The sequence below is a fragment of the Dioscorea cayenensis genome, chromosome 5 (assembly GCF_009730915.1).
Source record: "Dioscorea cayenensis subsp. rotundata cultivar TDr96_F1 chromosome 5, TDr96_F1_v2_PseudoChromosome.rev07_lg8_w22 25.fasta, whole genome shotgun sequence".
Lineage (NCBI taxonomy): Eukaryota > Viridiplantae > Streptophyta > Magnoliopsida > Dioscoreales > Dioscoreaceae > Dioscorea > Dioscorea cayenensis.
Window position 1 is genome coordinate 21813917 of NC_052475.1, and position 19040 is coordinate 21832956.

The 19040-nt window shown below is 35.3% G+C and overlaps 1 protein-coding gene and 1 long non-coding RNA gene across 2 annotated transcripts; both read right to left on the bottom strand.

Annotated features, from left to right (window-relative positions):
• Positions 1 to 1252: 1252 nt before the first annotated feature.
• LOC120260574 (cyclin-A1-4-like) lies at positions 1253 to 6575 on the bottom strand. Its single transcript, XM_039268083.1, has 11 exons — positions 6184 to 6575; positions 4100 to 4388; positions 3831 to 3967; positions 2818 to 2910; positions 2596 to 2729; positions 2423 to 2498; positions 2267 to 2343; positions 2152 to 2185; positions 1924 to 2073; positions 1704 to 1838; positions 1253 to 1610 (listed from the first exon to the last, which is right to left on the bottom strand). The coding sequence occupies exons 1-11, from the start codon at positions 6385 to 6387 to the stop codon at positions 1539 to 1541; spliced, it is 1401 nt and encodes a 466-aa protein (XP_039124017.1). The 5' UTR covers positions 6388 to 6575; the 3' UTR covers positions 1253 to 1538.
• A 10841-nt stretch (positions 6576 to 17416) lies between these two features.
• On the bottom strand, positions 17417 to 17896 carry LOC120262511. The gene is made up of 2 exons (XR_005536788.1): positions 17861 to 17896; positions 17417 to 17773 (listed from the first exon to the last, which is right to left on the bottom strand). It is a non-coding gene; the product is annotated as an uncharacterized LOC120262511 (long non-coding RNA).
• Between the last annotated feature and the right edge of the window lie 1144 nt (positions 17897 to 19040).

Here is a 19040-nt window from a genome sequence, read left to right on the forward strand (position 1 = left end):
AGCAAATCCACATAAAATATTTATTTATTTCAAATATTTTCTAAAGTTATTTTTCAATTTATTACAGAAAAAAAGTGATCATTTTAAGATTTTCAAATACATAGGAGTGGTAACGGGGCGGGGCGGAGGCGGAGGCGGGGATGCCCCTCCCTGTCTCCGTCCCCGTCAATGGCGGGGACGGGGATTCCCCATCCCCGATTCCACGACTGGGGGAATTCTCTTCCCCATCTCCATCCCCGCGGGGATTCCCTCAGCGCGGGGATTTTCTAGTTGTAATTACAGATTGGAACATAAAAACAACTCAACATAAATATATACATAAAATTATGATAAGATCAAAACTACTTAACATTGGACTCTTATATCTAATTTTAATTGTTATTAGTTTAAAATAAATAGTTTTATTTGATTAGCGCAATTAAAATAAAATTAGAGTTTTTTATATTATTATCTAGGCTATTGAATTTTTTAATGTTGGAAAAATTATACATACATATACACATAATATATATATATATATATATATATATATCTGTGTATGTATTTTAATCGGGTCGGGGATCCCCACGGGGTGGGGAGGGCATTCCCGTCCCCATCCCCATTTAGGAAACGGGGACGGATTGGCCCCCGTCCCCGCCCCCATGGGGGAGGGATTCGGGAAAATCCCCATCTCCGTCGGGTCGGGTCCCCGCGGAGATAGGTGATTCCCCGCCCCATTACCACCTTTACAAATACATGATGCACAAAAGAAAACCAAAATAAAACCTCTTTTGATGCAATTTCAGAATAATAAAAAAGCTATATCTTACATAATTTTTTTAGAGTAATAATATAGGTTAGTGAAAATAACCTTTCTCAAATATTGTAGTTAGAGTGAAGCCTCTATTTGAGCTGATCTTGATTTAATTAATACTAATAAAAGCATAATATTCCAAAATTAAAAATTTACTTTTCAAATAATAGTAAATGCAGAGATAAATTTATATTAATACTAAAAATATTAAATATATTCATTTAAAAAAAAATTATAAAAATATGCAACAACTTATTCCAAATTCTTGAATTAGATAAATAGTGCTTATTCTAACACAAACATTTTGTACAAGTTTTAAAAAAATTGTACTTATTCCATCTATTTATTATTATATATTATTATTATCATTTTTTAAAGAAGAATGATAATAATGCAAAGCAAGTCAGGTCAAGCTTGAAGGTTAGTGAAAATTTCATGGAAATCACAACACTCCAAATAGAACCAAAGATGAATATAACTACCAAACAAGAGGAACAAACAACATAACATTATCAACAGCATTGGAAACCAGGGATGATCAACTTCTACATCATCCTTTTTCTCATCATCAAAGAACAAAAAAAAGATGGGGAGGAGAAAAATCACACCCACACTACCACCAACTCCAACCCTTCCCACACCATTCATCACATGATGAACCTTGCCGGGGACCAGTTATCGTCTTCATCAGTTCAGCGAACTCATTGGTTTCATCTGTGGATCCTCCAAACCCGGAAAATTGGATTCAGATGCCGGAATCTTGGAAGAATTCTGATGGAATTGTAGCTGGGCAGTATTTCTTGGCCACAAATTTGTACTGAAAATTTGGATAATTGTTGTGATATATAAATGAAAAGTGGACATACATGTTATATGGAAGAAAGGTATAATTAAAAAGTTTTAGATTTACCTTGTGCTGGCTGTACTTCTCTCTGATTGCTGGCAAGGAGTTGCTGGGACTGTTACAGAAGAGACGGTGCAGAGCCTTCACACATTCACATAGATCTGAAGGTTTATATGAAGTGTAATGCACCATTGTTGCACACTGAATGATCATCAATGGAGTTAATTTAATTGGAAACGGGATGTAATATTGAGAAGAGATTGTAAAAATTTGAATGGTAGTGTACCCAAGGTCTCTTTGTTGGTTGGCAGATGAACTTTGCAAGGAAAATTGAAGAAGCAGCCACTAGAGATGGAGAATAGCAAAGAAAGTTGTACTCGAGAAGGGATAATTCGGCAAGATAATCAGCGAGAAACTCAAGTTGCAAGTGTGAGACCTGTAGAGAAAGTCAGCTGAGTGAACTGCTGCTATTGCTGATGAGAAAAATTTAAGTGAATTTATAGAAAAGGCGCACCTCATCACATGCTTGTGCAGCACGGACAAATCGTCTGCCGGTATAAAACACCACAATGTCATGTTCTGATAATATCACAGAGCCAGAAATGGAAATGTAATTTTTATAAAGTTACCTCAAGAAACACTTCGGTGTGGGCGCAGTCATTTCAAACTTCAAGTGCTTCAATACAACAGCTTCCATTTGTAAGACCTGCATAACAAGAAGTCAACAGAGATGCCTATGATGTCAATTTTAAATTGGGTAAATGTGGAGGGTAAAAGTAAAGCACCTCCTCCTTAAAGTATGTGTTATCAGTTATATAACAGAACTCTTCCACTTGGGGAGCACAAATCTCTTCATATTTCCTGAAGAAGTGAGAAAACAAAGTAAAAATGTTATTTATATTTGGGAATAACAACATGATAAACGAAATAATACATTATGAAATACAATAGATCTTACGAAGCAATAAGCATGCAAGCAACACCAAGCAACTGCAGCCGTTGCCGGTTTACTTCATTAGTGGAAAGATAACGGTCAATGTAATTGACAGTCAAATATAACGTATCAGGTACTAGCCTGTATTCTTCTGCAACCTGTGATGAAACAAGATAACTCATTTCATTCTTCCTATGAAAATGGATTAGCACACAGGAGTTACTGTGAGGCTATATTGGTCATTACCTCTACAAGCCAATCTATGAGTATTGCTCTCATGCTTGCATTTATATCCTTCTGTATCTTCTCTATGAAGTCCATAGAAGGCCTTTTCTTTGTCTGTGCAAGAAAAGTTGAATAAGATAGATCTGACAGCAATGACTCACAGTAGATTTAAAACATACATAGAAAACGAAAAATAGAGCATGAAAGCATACACCACGGAAATACATCCTCATGAATGACAAGTGGGTTATATCTATTTAAAGAATGTCTCTTATGAGCTGATAGTTCGATTAGATGAGCATGTCTTTTGTTAGATCTTTCTGACAAGACCACCACCGTGAGGGCCTAGAAGTTAAGAGTGGTACGGTGGAAACAAACATCAAGGTAGTTGGGCACTGGCACCCCACCACACGTGATGTCTTCCACAGGGAATGCTGAACACTTTGAAAGAAACTTTCACACAAACAATAACCAAACACCCAAAAAAGAAAAGAAAAGAAAAAGTCTCAATTCGCAGAAACTGGGCATACATAAATACTGAGACTCATAAACCTAAAAATAATGCAACTAACGAAAGAAAACTGAAAAATTAACCATTGTTGGTATGACATTTCTTTGGAACATGTGAATCATTATGTTTAAATTCTGCAACATTTATTGACGATATGGCATTGCAAAAAAATGATGTAACTGAAAGATGAGTCTGAAAGTAATGACATGGTGTTAGTGGCTGCAAAAAAAGTGCTTTATAACAAAGCACACCAATGATAACAGCCTTAAGTGTATTGAAGAAACAAATTAATGCATGTAATTAAAGTTTTTATGCAACTCAACAACGAATTAAATTTTGAAAAAAGACTCAAACAAAAGAGACATGCCTACACATGTCATTGTGCATTTCAGCCAAAATCTAATATTCAGAACCGATCCTTTGCAAGGAGAAAAACAGAGGTTTGATCAAGATCAACCAACAAGCATTAAGATATGATCCATAGAAGAAAAACGGCTTCTAAATTACAGAAGCAAAGCTTCACCTCAGCAATGCGCAAGTGCTTGTATATGTCGCATGCAAGAGTTGCACATAACTGTGGATCTTTGTGATCACTGTCAAGGTCAATGATGTTGTCCATTGTTCCCATACTAACAGGAACATCTCTCTTCAAGGTGCAGTCTGATGAGAAAATATATATTTGAAGTTATATCAGACAAGCCAGCAATATTATAGATTCATCAGTTAGAAAAAGAACCATGAGGAAAACAAAACAACACAAACTGAAATTCTAAACTATGTTGAAGGATATACCTAATGTATCATCATCATCCTCAGAGATACGAAGATTGTCAGTTGCTCGTCTCTCCAAGGAAGCAACTATAGAAGAGTCTCCATTGTCTATATACTCAAAGTCAGGGCTCTTCATGGAATCACATGTAGACATTGTTTCATCCAAGGAAACTGAGTCCCTTGAGCGATTGGGGGATATAACAGTATTGCAAGGTGCAAGAAAGGCATTGGCAGTAGGCCTAGGAGCTGCTTCATGGACTCGAGTTACTGGTGCCTTCTTCACAATTGATGTCGAGGTTCCACTTTTGGCCTAATCATTAAACATAGTCAATTACTACTTATGGTTTGCCATTAAATCCTTTCAGGTGAAAATGATGTCTCACAAATCATACAAGATTATAAAAAATAACAACTTAATTGAGCTTTTCATTATAATTAACAAATAACTGGAAGACTAGGAAGAAACAAAACTGGCTACATAATTGGAAAAAAAATGTACAATAAGCTGATTGAGAAGCTTACCCACTAAAACAAACAAACCACAAAAAAAATAAAGAAAGAAAGAAAAAAAAATTTATATCATATCCATGATGCATGAAGGATACAACTACAAAATAGGAAACACCCCCAGAAGCAATGGTTCATTTCAACATATATTTGACCATACCATGCAAGGCTTTGCAAACACATTTTTGGGCCATCCAGATCACCTGATAATAATAAAAGTTCAAGTTTCTCGCAACAATTTGAGTGCAAGATACATCCCAATTGCTATCTTCCCACATCCTTTCTCATAAAGAAAAAAATCTAGGTCCACATTCCCCTCTGCTGGTTACAGACCCTACTCCATAGAAACATCTTACCACAAAATATGCCAACAAGATCCCCAACTTGTTGGGCAACCCAGTGACATTTTTGTTGTTTCTCCAACGATTTTGACTTTACATTCAATTCCTGTTATTTCACTAGTACTCTGCCTTGTCTCCTATTATTACTGTTCCAACATCACCACAATCCACTCAATCTCTTGCATTGACCGGTATCACCATTGATCTAATTAACCATTTACACCATAAACTTCTCATGGTGCATGGCTTAAACCATCATCAAGCACCAACCATTGATAACAAAATGATAAGGGTGTGAAATTTCTGACTGATCAACAAGTGCAGTTACCTCAAATTAATTCTATATATGAACTCAAGTCTTGTTCTATTTTCAGGTCCATATCTAAGCAGCGGACAATCTCCTTTTACAGTAATGCTCAAAAGTCCACATTTTGCAATATTATTCAGATATAACAGACTTCCTGCTGAAGCTTTTTGTGAGCATGGGCATACTTGACCTAAGAAGCTTGTCTTGCCATGTACATAAGCTCAAAGGAACTACTAGACAGTGAAAATGAAGCACTTTTATCTACTTCAGTTGAATTTTAAAGAAAAAATTCAATCTATGAAATTGTCAATAAAGATGAATTACAGACAACAATCACACTTGGAATGTGATGAGAAACAAATCCAAGTCTATGATCAATGGCATCCACAATTGTAAAGAATGCAAGACCTTGTCTTTCTCTCTGATTTATATTAATCTATTTGTTTTGTAATTAAAAAGAAAATCATTATTTTTATCTCGCCAAGTGACATTTATATGTTCCAGTATTTAAATTTAAACTTCATATTCCATACAAATAGAAAATGCAAGACTACAAGAATTTAAAGGTAATGTAGTCCATTTTCAACGTTAGTTCAACAAAATCCTTAAAAAAAGGAAAAACAAAAGAACCGCAGCAAAACAATAAAAAATATCATCAAAATGAAGACTTTTTCTAGATTTATCCAAATCCAAGGAACAATAAACACAAAAGAAATTAAACTTCAAAAATTGCACGTAATAAAAGATGCTTCATAAAAAGCAAAATGCAAATTTCAAAAAAAGAGTAAAAAAAAAACACGAACAACCCTCCAAGACTAAAATTTACCAAAAGAACAAGGAAAAAAAAAACAGCAAAACCCATCACCAATCTACAACATTTCCTATAAAATCCAATCAAAAAGAATAAAAACAATAAAAAAAAGAGAACCACAAAAACAAGATCAACCCACATTGTTCCCCTTAGCTCCAGCGGCCGGCCGCGGCACAGCCCGCCCCAAACTACTCTGATTCGTCAAATTCCCAAGCGCCACCCTCTTCTTCGCGTGCTGCGGCGCGGCAGCCGAGGCCTTAGCAGCATTCTCAGCCGCAGCCGGCCTCTTCGCCAGACCCGACGAAGAAGACGGCACCACCGACCTCCGATTCCCACTCGACATCCCCAAAACCCCTCTTTTCTCACCAAGAACGGATCAAAACCCAACCCTAGCCGCCCACAAGACCAAGATCATCAATGATCGATGGAGTATTTAGGGATGGGTATGGTGAGGGTTTTGGAAATTCTAGGGTTTGAAAGGGGACAAGAAGAGCGGAATAAGAGGTATGAAAAGAGGGATTAGTAATACCGATCTCTGGAGGGAAAGCTAACGGGTTTGAATTCTGATGCAATCTCGACCGTTGGATACGGCGATCATCCCAGTGAGATGGAGCGTTGTGGCAACATCACCACGTGTGTCAGAATAGCACTGCTTCTTTAGCTCGGTTTTGAATTGGATCCAGTATGCTCACCGCCTGTCAGATTAAGTTTACGTTCACCTGTGTTTTTCTTAGTAGGTGAGGTGTGATGTTCGGAGGTGGTGAGCTTACCGTATCGGTGAGTGGATTTGGGAGGATTTTGAATTCGAACTCAAAGGAAGTCAAGTGGTGGGGCTTGAAAGGCATGGTTTTGATACTGGCTAGTTATGTGTGAGGATTTAATGTGTGAATTTATTTATTATTATTATTTTTTAACTCTTATTATTAATGAGTTTATAGTTTTACTTGTGAATATGGTAAATGTGGGAAAATTTATTTTTGTCTTTATTTTTATTTAAAGTGTCTGCATAATTTTTGTTTATATATTTTTTTAAAATATTTACTTTGGTAGATCTAGACTTGTTATATGTTTTGTTTTTACTATGTACTTCATTTTTTTTTTTAATAAAATAGATAAGTTATTATTCATATTATTTATTATGTTTAAAAAATGATTTGATCCCAATGTTCCACATGAGACTTCTGTGCTTTAATAATGCTGGGTTATACTAATGTTAGCTATATCTCGATTTTAAGAATTTTTGTATTTTTTTAAATTTAAATGATTTATCTATTTTTTTAAAAAAATTGGTAAATTAGATTGCATGTGAAATAATATATTCAACCACGTAAATGTAAATAAAAATTTTAGAATTTAGAATTAAATCTAGAATTTATTAACTCCAATTTTTTCAATTTGTCAACTTTTTTTCATTATATAATAACTTTGTCATTGATTTATATTTCTTGATCTATTAGTACTGATATGTCAATACAGTAAACATGATTTGAAAATTGAATATGCTTAGTTTGTAGAATTTTTGTTTTTAATTTGGGAAAAATTACAGTAAATATTCCTTTTGTTGACAATTAAAATCATGAAGATAAGATAACTCTGGACCACTCAAAAATACAATTTTATTGTCTTTTCTATCTATGAAAAGACAATTCTTAATGCTTGGAAAACCATGGTGTGTCCATGATGGCACATTAACTTTCAAATTCCTTTTTCTTTATTTACTTTTAACCTAGTGATTTTTAAAAATTATTATAATAAAATCATAAGTATCATTTTTACATTAAAAAATAATAGTATAAATATCAAAAAAATAGTATATTATTATTATTATTATTTACTCCATAAATTTCAAGACATTCCTAATAATATATATACGTACTTACCATATAAAGTCAAAACTAAACAAGATAAATACATGTTTTTTCTCTGTGGTTTTTATGATTTCTTTTGTACTTCGATGAATAAAATTAATCATAATTATTAAAATTAAACTAAAATATGGCTTTTTAAAAAAATACAAAAAATTAAAAATTTTTAGGTACACCTAGAATTTGGCAACACATTAATTCGTTATATCATAATTTATACCACGTGACGATCACTACCGTAAGTTTGCTTTTATAATAATAATAATAATAATAATAATAGTAGTAGTAGTAATTAGGTTTGGTTAAACAGGAACCAGATCCACTCATATAAAACCTTATCTTTTGTCGGCAAGTAATCAACTCGCTGCTTAATTAAGCTTATGAATTGCATGTATGCATGTTATTAATGTTACATGAGTTAATCAAGTGTCAGAAGCTTTTGCCAAAAAAGAGTAGTAAATAAGTCTTCCATGCAAGAGATATGTCATGAAATAAATTATTTAAACAAATTTTTTCAAAGATCTTTTAGGTCATTGTCATCAGATATTTCATGCAGGATGACGATCTTTTAGTTTATTGTCATCAGATATTTAATGTAAGATGAGAGCACATGTATATTGAAATATTAATTTTCAAATACATGAATACCTTATTCTAATATAATTTATCCACATTTTATAAATAATAATAATAAATCATATTTTATCAACAGCCAACCATCATTTCTTATAAAGAAAAATCATTTCTTACAAGATTAAATAAATTACGCCCGGGGCGTACACAAGTATAGAGTTAATGCCTCAACAGAGTATATTTATGTCGCCCTTAGCTCGTATGAGTTGAAATTTAAGCCATCCTCTTTGGTAAAAACTTCAATATCATATACAAGTATCTAGTGCTTGTTGGATGAAGGCCAGGCTTTGGGACCCATATGTTTACTCTCAAACCTAACCCTTCTCAATTAGCCATTGATTTCCAATGGATATAATTATATCCGTTGATTAGCCTCTTATATAAGCTTGTGAGAAGTTTAACCAGGCAGTCACTTCTCCATCTTCAATCTTCATTTTTATTTCTTCAAGCTGTGACATTATGTGATATTGCATGCAAACTTTGGTGTCCTCACCATCATCCTCTTCATTTATCTTCGCCTGAATCTTGTGGGGCATTGCACTTGAAAACATCGTCGCTGAACATGCTAGGTGAGGAGTTGATTCATCCCTGAGGTTAATGTATCCTGCACTTAAAGTGAGGCTGGAAAATCCTGCACGAGGAAGGAAAATTCAGCGTTAGGGCAGTTGATGAGTACAATTCATACCATGTTTATTTACCCTCATTTCATTCTTTCGCTTGTCTTGTAGCATACTTTTGTTTATATTCGGTGCTATTCTAGGTATATTTGTTCTTGGAGCAGAACCCAGGGGCTCGAAGCATTTTAGAGTGAAATCGGGAACTAAACAAGCACAAAATGAATATTTCGCTAAGTGTTCAAGCCAAACACGGGCAGAACACGATCGTGCTTTGTCCCCCTGATTATCTCTGGTTGGAGTGATGGACCAAGCAGGAGGGTGTCTCCAGGCCAAGCACTGTCAGAACACGGTCGTGCCTTTTCCCCTGATTATCTCTGGCTGGAGGCAGTTTCTACCCAACATGGGAAGCATGCTTAGGTGCTCCTTGCACGGTCCTACTCAGGCCAAGCACGCCCAGAGCATGACCGTACATCTCCTCCTGATTTTCCCAGACAACCATTTAGTCGATTCACTCAGAAATCCCATCGAGAAACACGATTCAAGCACGACCGTGCTCATATCATGTCGAGCCCAAAATCAGACTTTTTAGTCCAGATCTCTAGGGTTTCAAACTCATCTTTGTTCAGGGATTTTCTCCTCCACCGGGAGGACGCTGATGAGGACGAAGATCAAGCTTCACTACACTATCTAAGGGGATCAGGGATGAGTAGGAGGCACAAGGGAAGTGGGGTTAGCACCAAGGAAGTTCAACTAGGGAGATTATCTTGAGAAGGAGGGAGCCATGTTTTCTTTCCTTAGTTATTTAGCTTTATCTTCCAAGTTGTATACATTCATGAGAGGCTAACTGTCCACTGTGCCCCGGGTGTTGAACTATAGTGTTTTGTATGCTTTGAATACTTGCTTTTAATGTCTACGAAGTTCTATTGATTTCCTGTGTTTAATATTGTATTGCATAACTTGATGTGTTTGATCTGCACAGTTGCTTAGGTAAAACTTGGTGTGTGGATAACCATAATTGTAGTTGCCTTGCCCGATTGCAAAACTTGATGTATATGAAACCCATAGTTATCTTAGCAAAACTTGGTGTAATTGAGAACCATAGATATAACATTGCTCTTGAGCACACACAAGAATCTTATGATGTACTTGGTAGGCACTAGAGTTGAGCCAGCATGCTATAGGTCATAGGAATCACACTGAGGCATTGCTCTCTTGTTGTCGATTTCTTGATCCTAGTCTGCCCGATAGTTCCTCCTACTTCTTCTTTATCTGTTTTTTTAATTTCATCTTTCAACTAACTCAAATTTCTATTCAACTAGGCATTAGAAGAAGAATTAGTACATTTAAGTCCAGTTTCTATGTGATTTGACAGCCTTACCACTCACGGGGTACCACTATAATACTTGTGTGCGACCCGTACACTTGCGGAGAGTGCATCAATAGTGCTCACGCACGCCTACCAATTAAAGCTGAAATTTTCTAACTATTATCTCTGTATTATTGTTGATTTTATATGCTTATTGAATTTATATGTTTGATTTCTACAATAGTAGTTTGTGTTAGATGAATTCTTTTTGATCTCTACAATACTAGTTTGTGTACATTACATGCTATACGGGATATATTTCTTACAATCTAATGCTGAATTTCTATCTTATACGCAATTTGTTAGCTTCAAATATATTTCTGAATTTTGCAAGCATATTTTGCAATACTATATTTTGTATGTATAATATTATAGAATATCATATTTTCCATATGCATATTATTGTACACTATATTCCTGTATACATGAATTTTGTAGATTGTATTTTTATATGTAAAAATTCATGCATACTATATTCATACATATAATATTGTAGCACGTATTTCTGTGCATATATTTCTGTAAGTTAATTTATACAGTTTATTTCAATTCTTTAAATTCTGAAAACGTTAAACTTGCTTGTGTCACATTAGTAGACCTTTGAACTTGATTACCGTACACTACACACACATGGATGCTCAATTTGATAACTCGTGTAAACCTGTCTAGTTTGACGATAAGGTGAATTTTAGGAGATGGAAACATCATGTGGAATTTTGGTTGTATTCCTTAGGAGCATCCAAAGCCCTTACTCTATCCTCTGATTCGGATTCCTCTAATCTTAATCTTAGTGGACTTCATTGATTATCCATCTCGACTGTAGACCAAACCACTAACTCCTTAGCTCCTATTAAAACTCTTGAAGAGATCAATTTTCACTGTCGCTATAGAATTCTTAGCATTTTTTATGATAGTCTTTATGACAAATTCTTTGATTATAAGACTGGTAAGCATATATGGAGTGCCCGTAGAAAAGGAGTATGGCCATAATAATGCTACTAAGATTAGCCACCTAAGGATAGAATTTGAGAACTACAAGATGGTAGATGGGGTAGGGATGGGAGAACAGATTTATACCTTTTAGGACTATCTTCGTGCCATAGAGAAGTGTGGTAATGAGGGCTCACATTGTGCCCATTCTCCTAAACAAGCTACCACCTTCTTGGTCAGGCTTTGCAAATGGAGAATGGGCACAATGCTACTAAGATTAGAATTGAGAAAACCAGCCTGATCTTCTTTAAGGGTGTAGATTCTCATAAGGGCTGGGTTTATCTAGATGAAGATAGTGGTAGCTGTAATAGTTCGAAGAGATCTAGGAGTTCCCACTCTTCTGATAGAGGTCGCCAGTTTTCCCCTGAAGGGAAACCCCTTAAGGCCAAGGGCAAGCCAACCCACTCACTTTCTCAAAACTCTCAGCAACCCATCTTCTGCTCCTAAATCTTCTGATAAAAGTTCTAAACACTGTTTTTGTTTGTGTAAGGACAAACCATGTTCCTCATGATTGTTTCTTCCAAAAGACTGAACCTATCAACAAAAATTTCGATCCACCCAAACCATAAGTAAATGTGCTTCATATAGGTGAACCTTCCTCTAGGACTTTCTTTAGATCAATTTCCTTCATTCTTTCTGTCAATTTGACTTGTCAAAACTTAGAGGGTTTTCTTGATTTTGGTGCTAGCGTTCACGTTTATGCTAAAAATTTTTGGTTCTCTACTTATTAGGTCTCAAGTGGAGGATGTGTGACTCTTGGAAACAGGTCATTAGCACATGTGTAAGGGAGATGACGGATTGATTTAAAGATGACTTCTGGAAAAGTTCTCACCTTATTAGACGTTTAGCATATACCCAACATTAGGAAAAACCAGATCAGTGGTTCTCTTTTAATCCAGTCTGCTTATAAGATTATACTTGAGTTAAACAGTCTTGTAATCTCTAGAAGCAATCTTTTTGTTGATAAATGTTTTATATCTCTTCAAACTCAATGTATGTGAACCTTTTGATTTATCAATTAATGAAAGTTCTGATTATTCTTCTTCATCATCCATTGGCTTGAATGTTGAGTCTTGTGATTTTTGGCATGGAAGATTGGGTCATATGAACTTTGGATCCAGTACAAGGTTAATGAACCTTGAACTGATTCCTAAATCTAAGATTTATCAAGGTTCTAAATGTCAAATCTGTGTTAAAGCGAAATTACCCAAGAAACCTTTTCCGCGCATTCACCTAAACTCTAGAATTCTTGATTTGATTCACAGTGATATTTGTGATTCTTGTAGACCTCATACCAGAGCAGGAAACCGTTATTTCGTTACCTTTATCGATCATTGTTAACTATTCTGGTATACCTACATGATCAAATCCAAAGATGAACCCCTTAGAAAGTTCATGATTTTCAAAGCCGAAGCTAAGAATTAGCTAGGCAAGACCATTAATGTTCTTAGGTCCGATAGAGGTGGAGAGTATACTTCTAATGCTATGTCTTCATTCTGTGAACAAAATTGGATTGTGCATGAGTTTACAGCTCCTTACACTCTTGAGTCTAATGGGGTTGTTGAAAGAAAAAATTGGACATTGATGGACATGTTAAATACCATGCTATTAAGTTCTGGTGTGCCCGAGAACTTGTGGGGGAGGCATTGCTCTCAACTTGCTTTATTATGAATAGAATTCCTTTTAAGGACCGTAGCATGACACTCTATGAACTTTGGAAAGGAAAAGCCCCACATCTCAACTACTTCCAAGTGTTGGGGGTGTCTAACTAAGGTCAAAATGCCTAATCTTAGAACCCGGAAGAGAGGTCCTAAAACCCTAGATGCAATGTTTGTAGGGTATGCTCTAGATAGAAATGTTGGGAGATTCCTAGTTATTAACTTAGAGATGAGTGAAATTGCTAGAAACACTATCATTGAAGCTAGAGATGTTGTTAACTTTGAGAACATCTTCAATTTGAGATTAGCCTCCAGTCCCACTACTTTTGTACATCTGACCTCTAACTCCACTTATGGATTAATTCCTATTCTTGTACATAAACCTAGAAGAAGCAAAAGAGGTAGAGTGAAAATGAACCTAGGTGATGATTTTGTCACCTTTATGATTGAGGATACTTCTACCACTTATTAGGAGCCTATGGCTTCTGTTGATTCAATTTTCTGGAAATAAGCTATAGATGATGGTACCACTTAATAATGAGTAACCACACCTGGATACTTACTTCCTTGCCTCCTTGGAGTAAACCTTTGGGCTGTAAATGGGTCTTCAGAAAGAAATTAAGACCTGATAGATCCATTGAAAAGTTCAAGGCCAGTATAGTTACAAAAGGGTTCATACAGAAAGAGGGACTTGATTAATTTGATACCTGCTCAATAGTTGCTTGCACCACCACAATTAGGATGCTTGTAGCACTTGCCTCTACTTTCAGTCTTCAAATCCATCAGATGGATGTAAACACTACTTTCCTGAATGGTGATTTAGAGGAAGAAATTTACATGGAGCAACCTGAAGGCTTTGTTGTCCTCAGACAAGAGCACAAGGTTTTCAAACTTGTAAAATCTCTTTATGGACTGAAGTAAGCCCCTAAGCAGTGGCATGCCAAGTTTGACTCTACAATCATCTCTTATGGATTTGTTGTAAACAACTATGACAGGTGTATTTACAATAAATTAGTAGATGACAAATGTGTTATTGTGTGCTTGTATGTTGATGATTTGCTTATCTTTGCTTCTGATCTTGATCTTGTCTGTGATGTCAACAACTTTTTGAGCAGTAAGTTTGATATGAAAGATCTAGGAGAAGCTAATGTTATTCTACAAATCAAGCTTATGAGATCAGTATATGGCATCACTATATCCCAATCTCATTACACTGACAAAATGTTGGAGAATTATGGATATCTGGATTGTAAATCTATTGTTGCACCTTTTGATCGCAGTGTATAGCTTAAGAAGAATAAAGGTGTGAATCAGGATCTCTATACTCAAATCATATGATCCCTGATGTATCTGTCGAATAGAACTAGACCTGACATTGTGTATTTTGTATCTAGACTGAATAGATATACTAGTAACCCAAATCAAGAACACTGGTTTACTCTTAAGAGGGTTCTCAGATTCCTAAATTCTCTATGTCTTTTGGACTGAGGTATTCTGGATTCCCTAGTGTGGTAGAGGAATATACATATGCCAACTTGATATCTGACTCAGTAGATCTTTAATCAACCTCAGGCTAAGTATTCTTACTTGATGGAGGAGTTTTCAATGGAAATCTGCTAAGCAAAAGCTCAATGCTAGTAGCACCATGGAAGCTGAATTGATTGCGCTTTCTACATATACAAAGGCTGAGTAAATTATAAATTTACTTTCTGAGATTCTTGTTATGTCTTCTCCTATGCCTCATATTTCTATACATTGTGATTCTAATTCTCCTATTGAATTGTGCGAGCGTGAAAATACTAACAATAAAATGAACAAGCATATGTGGGTCCTCCACAAGTCAGTATGGAGACATCTGAAGCTAACATTATGAGTATTGATTACATAAAGCCAGAGCTAAATCTAGCAAATTACCTGACTAAAAGCTTATCGAGGCAAATAATAGTCGAGGCGTCGAGGGGAATAGGGCTAAGCCCATAAAGGTCAATAACAATAGTGACCATACTTCTTTGAATGGAGATAGCAGGATAGAAGTTCATGGGGAAGCTATTGATTGGTTGACTGGGAAAGCACCTTATACATATTTGAGATATGTACAATATTACCCCATTTCTATGACGAATGCTCTCATGTAGTGGTGTAAAGGTTAAGCATAGCTTTTAATGAGATCAAAGGTCGGTTAAGCGAGATATTACACTACAAATATCTCCGGAGATCTCACCGACGTGGAGATAGCTGTCAGGCCACAACTATAAAAGTCAACAGGGCTAACTCTCTAATAATCTCCATGAAATGATATCAAGTGCATGGCCAATAAAGCGCCAACCCTGTTTATCCAAGTGCAATCACGAGAATTCTCATTCAAGGAGTTGTAGTTTAAGAACTCTTTTCACTAATGTCTATATCAGTTGGAAACTCTAATGAAAGGTTAAGTTTCAAGTCATTAAAGACACCTTAGCTTGATTGAGTGGAAACCCAAGGTTCAGGCTGCTCATTTTTTCATTTTTTTCTTTTGATCATTTCCTTTTAGATTGATTATCTTCTGAGAATCCTTTTTGCATTTGTCATTGTTGTTGGTCGTACTTATAATTATATCCGCCTATTAGGCTCTTATATAAGCTTGTGAGAAGCTTGGCCAGGCAGTCACTTCTCCATGTTCAACCTTCATTTTTATTTCTTCAAGCTGTGACATCGTGTGATATTGCATACAAACTTTGGTGTCCTCATCATCCTTTTCATCTATCTTCGCTTGAATCTTGTGGGACATTGCACTTGGAAACCTCATCACCGAAACATGCTAGGCAAGGAGTCGATCCATCCCTCAGGTTAGTGTATCATGCGCTTAAAGTGAGACCAAAAAATCCTGCATGAGGAGAGACCAATTCAGCGTTAGGGCAGTGCTTACGTACGCCTTCCCCAAGCTGAAAATTTTTCTAACTATTATTTCTTATTATTGCTAATTTTATATGCTTACTGAATTTATATGTTTGATTTCTACGGTAGTAGTTTGCATTAGATAAATTCTTCTTGATCTCTACAGTATTAGTTTATGTACATTGCATGCTACATGGAGTATATTTTTTTTATCGTGCTAATGTGCTTTGATTAAGAGTTGCTAATAAATTAAGAGGTATGGTGGTGCTTTGATTTTTATTCGTCCTTCCCCAGGCACATGTTTGTGGTTTTTACACAATGAAGGATACTTGCTTTGAATGACAAGGAACCAAATGATTCATGCACGTTGACACCAAGCGTGGGTCGCAAAGGCCGTTAAGGTACCCACATGACAAATGTCCAACAACACCTCTACTTTGTCATGCTAAATAAAATTGCAAGAAAAATTGACAGCCAAGAAGTTAATTTGTTATCAATTAATATTATCCATGTTCTACTTGGAAAAATTTTTCACCTTTGTAGTAGTTTTGTGTTACCTTTAGCAGGAAATTAATAAGGGGGCACTAATTCAATTCTATTAAATTTAATGTATGAAAAATCTATTGATGTGTGCTATTCATGTATAATTATCATACAACTAAGGCTGGTATTTTTTTTTTGTTAATTGATAAAATATGATCATAATTGTAGGTTTGTGATGCAAAATTACAAAGTAATGCAATTTTCATTTTAAATTTTATGTGTGAATGCTTGTGTAATCATTTTTGTTACTTCTTTTATTTTTGCATAATTACTATTTGCTCATTTGATTATGTTGGAATGAGAGGGCCTTTGCCTTTCATGCTCTCCAACATATCAAACACTCTAACACCATATATGAAAGAAAACTGGATGGCACACTCCTCTCTACCTATTATCCCTTCCTTTATTTATTTATTTATTTATTGCTTAACAAGCCTTGTTAGGAGTGCACAGATGCAAAGGTACTCGTATAATACACGTGTCTTTATCATGCACAAGGTGAGGTTTAACCGTTTAAACCCACTCCTCAAGAAAACATGAATATAACATACTACACAAAAGTCTTATGCAAATATATAAATCACAAGGTCATTTAAAGTTTTAAACCCACTTCTTAATGGACACATAAATATACTACACAGAAAACTCAAAGCCAATATATAGGTTACGAGGTGGTTGGCCCCTCCTCTCTTTAAAATGATAATAAATAAATTTAAAAAAAAAATCTAATAGAAACACATCATAGATTATATAAAAACATAAGCAAAACAATACACACCCAACAAAGATTTACCTTACAGCCAAAGGGAGCCAAAACACTAGATAATTAAGAGAAACAAATACCAAATTAAGAATAACAAAAATCAAGCAAACAAATACAAGGAAGCATCCTTGTTACAACTCTACATACACCTAAATAAAAACCCCATCAAACATACTCAACTGGTTTAACTGGTTTAGACTCAGGTGCAACCACCATCTTCTCCTCCTCCACCTCCTCTTTCTTCACCTTAGTTTCAATTTCTAAACTCACCTCCTTACTACTACTCTCCACTGCACCAGGACCTTCTACTTCTCTTTTTTTAGCTTCTTTGCTTTCCCTCTTTGAACCAAACACCTTCTTGATCTTTGGTAACAACTTATCTTTCCAGTATCCCATGATAATTAATATATATATATATATCTGCAAAACAAGAAAAGTCTATAAATATTATAAATGGACTTGATACTCAGAAGGAAGTGGTAGGAAGAGAGATAGAGAGATACACACATGACTCTTTGAGGATGATGAAGATGACTTCTAGAGATGAAATGAGAATGGAGAGATGATTTTTGGGTTATTCTGGATTTATAAGACATGCTAGCTAAACCACCCTATTTTGGTTGTGTAATTACAATGACACCCTTTCTTATCGGATTAGGTCTCCAAACCGGATGTAACCTATTTAGCATGCAACTTGAATCTTGATAAAGCTTTTGTTGGATGTTGTTTAGTGGGTAATTTTATTTATTTAATTTGGAATTTTTAAAATTATAAAATTCAATTATTTTAGTGTGTTAGAGCTTAGAAGAGTTCCCTATCGGATCCAAACCCCTGAAGGAGGCATGTAAGCACGTAAAAGGGCAACAGTGTAAATAAGGGAGAAGGAGAGGGGCGAGAATGGGGAAAGGAGAGGGTGACAAGTGGCCTAAGATGACGAGGGTTTTTTGTCGAGATCTCGCCACGTGTCTCTCGATTTGGCAATGGGTCGTATCCTTTATCACAAGTTGATGAATGGTGATAACAAAAATACCAAAGAATTGTTTTTCCAATTAACTATTCATATAAATTTAGAAATTGAGATAACTACTAAATGGTTTATTTTCTTGGGTCAGTTTGATACACAGAATTTTGAGGTACAGTACGTCATAACTTCTCTTGTTTTTTGTTTGGTTTTTAAAAAGTTGAAAGTACATCAGAAGAGGATGTCAGAGAGTACAACACAAGTAGTTAAAATTTTTGTACCACTAAAATCTTAATACAAAAATTTTATCATGGTACAGCACAGATAAAGCCTAAATTATCCTTAATAAAGAATAAAAATTACAATCATGCTCATCAAGTCCCCGACCTTGCACCTCTTTCTCTTCTCCCCAACCCCCTTCCGATGCCTTTTCTCATCTTCATAGTCCGCTTCTCCCACTTCCTCTCCCTCTCCCTTTCCCTTCCTCCTCTTTTTCTTTCTTTCTATTTTTTTCTCTCTCATCTCTCTCAAATTTTAGGGCCTTTTTCAAATTTTAGGGGTTCCAAGGATTCTAGCGGTATCGATTAAAAATTCACGCTGAAAAAAGCACATGTTGAGATTATAAGATTTTTTTATCTATTTTCATTCAATAATTTAATAAACAAGGGATTTAATTATATTTATGATAGATTTAGAGTTATATCACTATATTTTATAGTTTTCCCA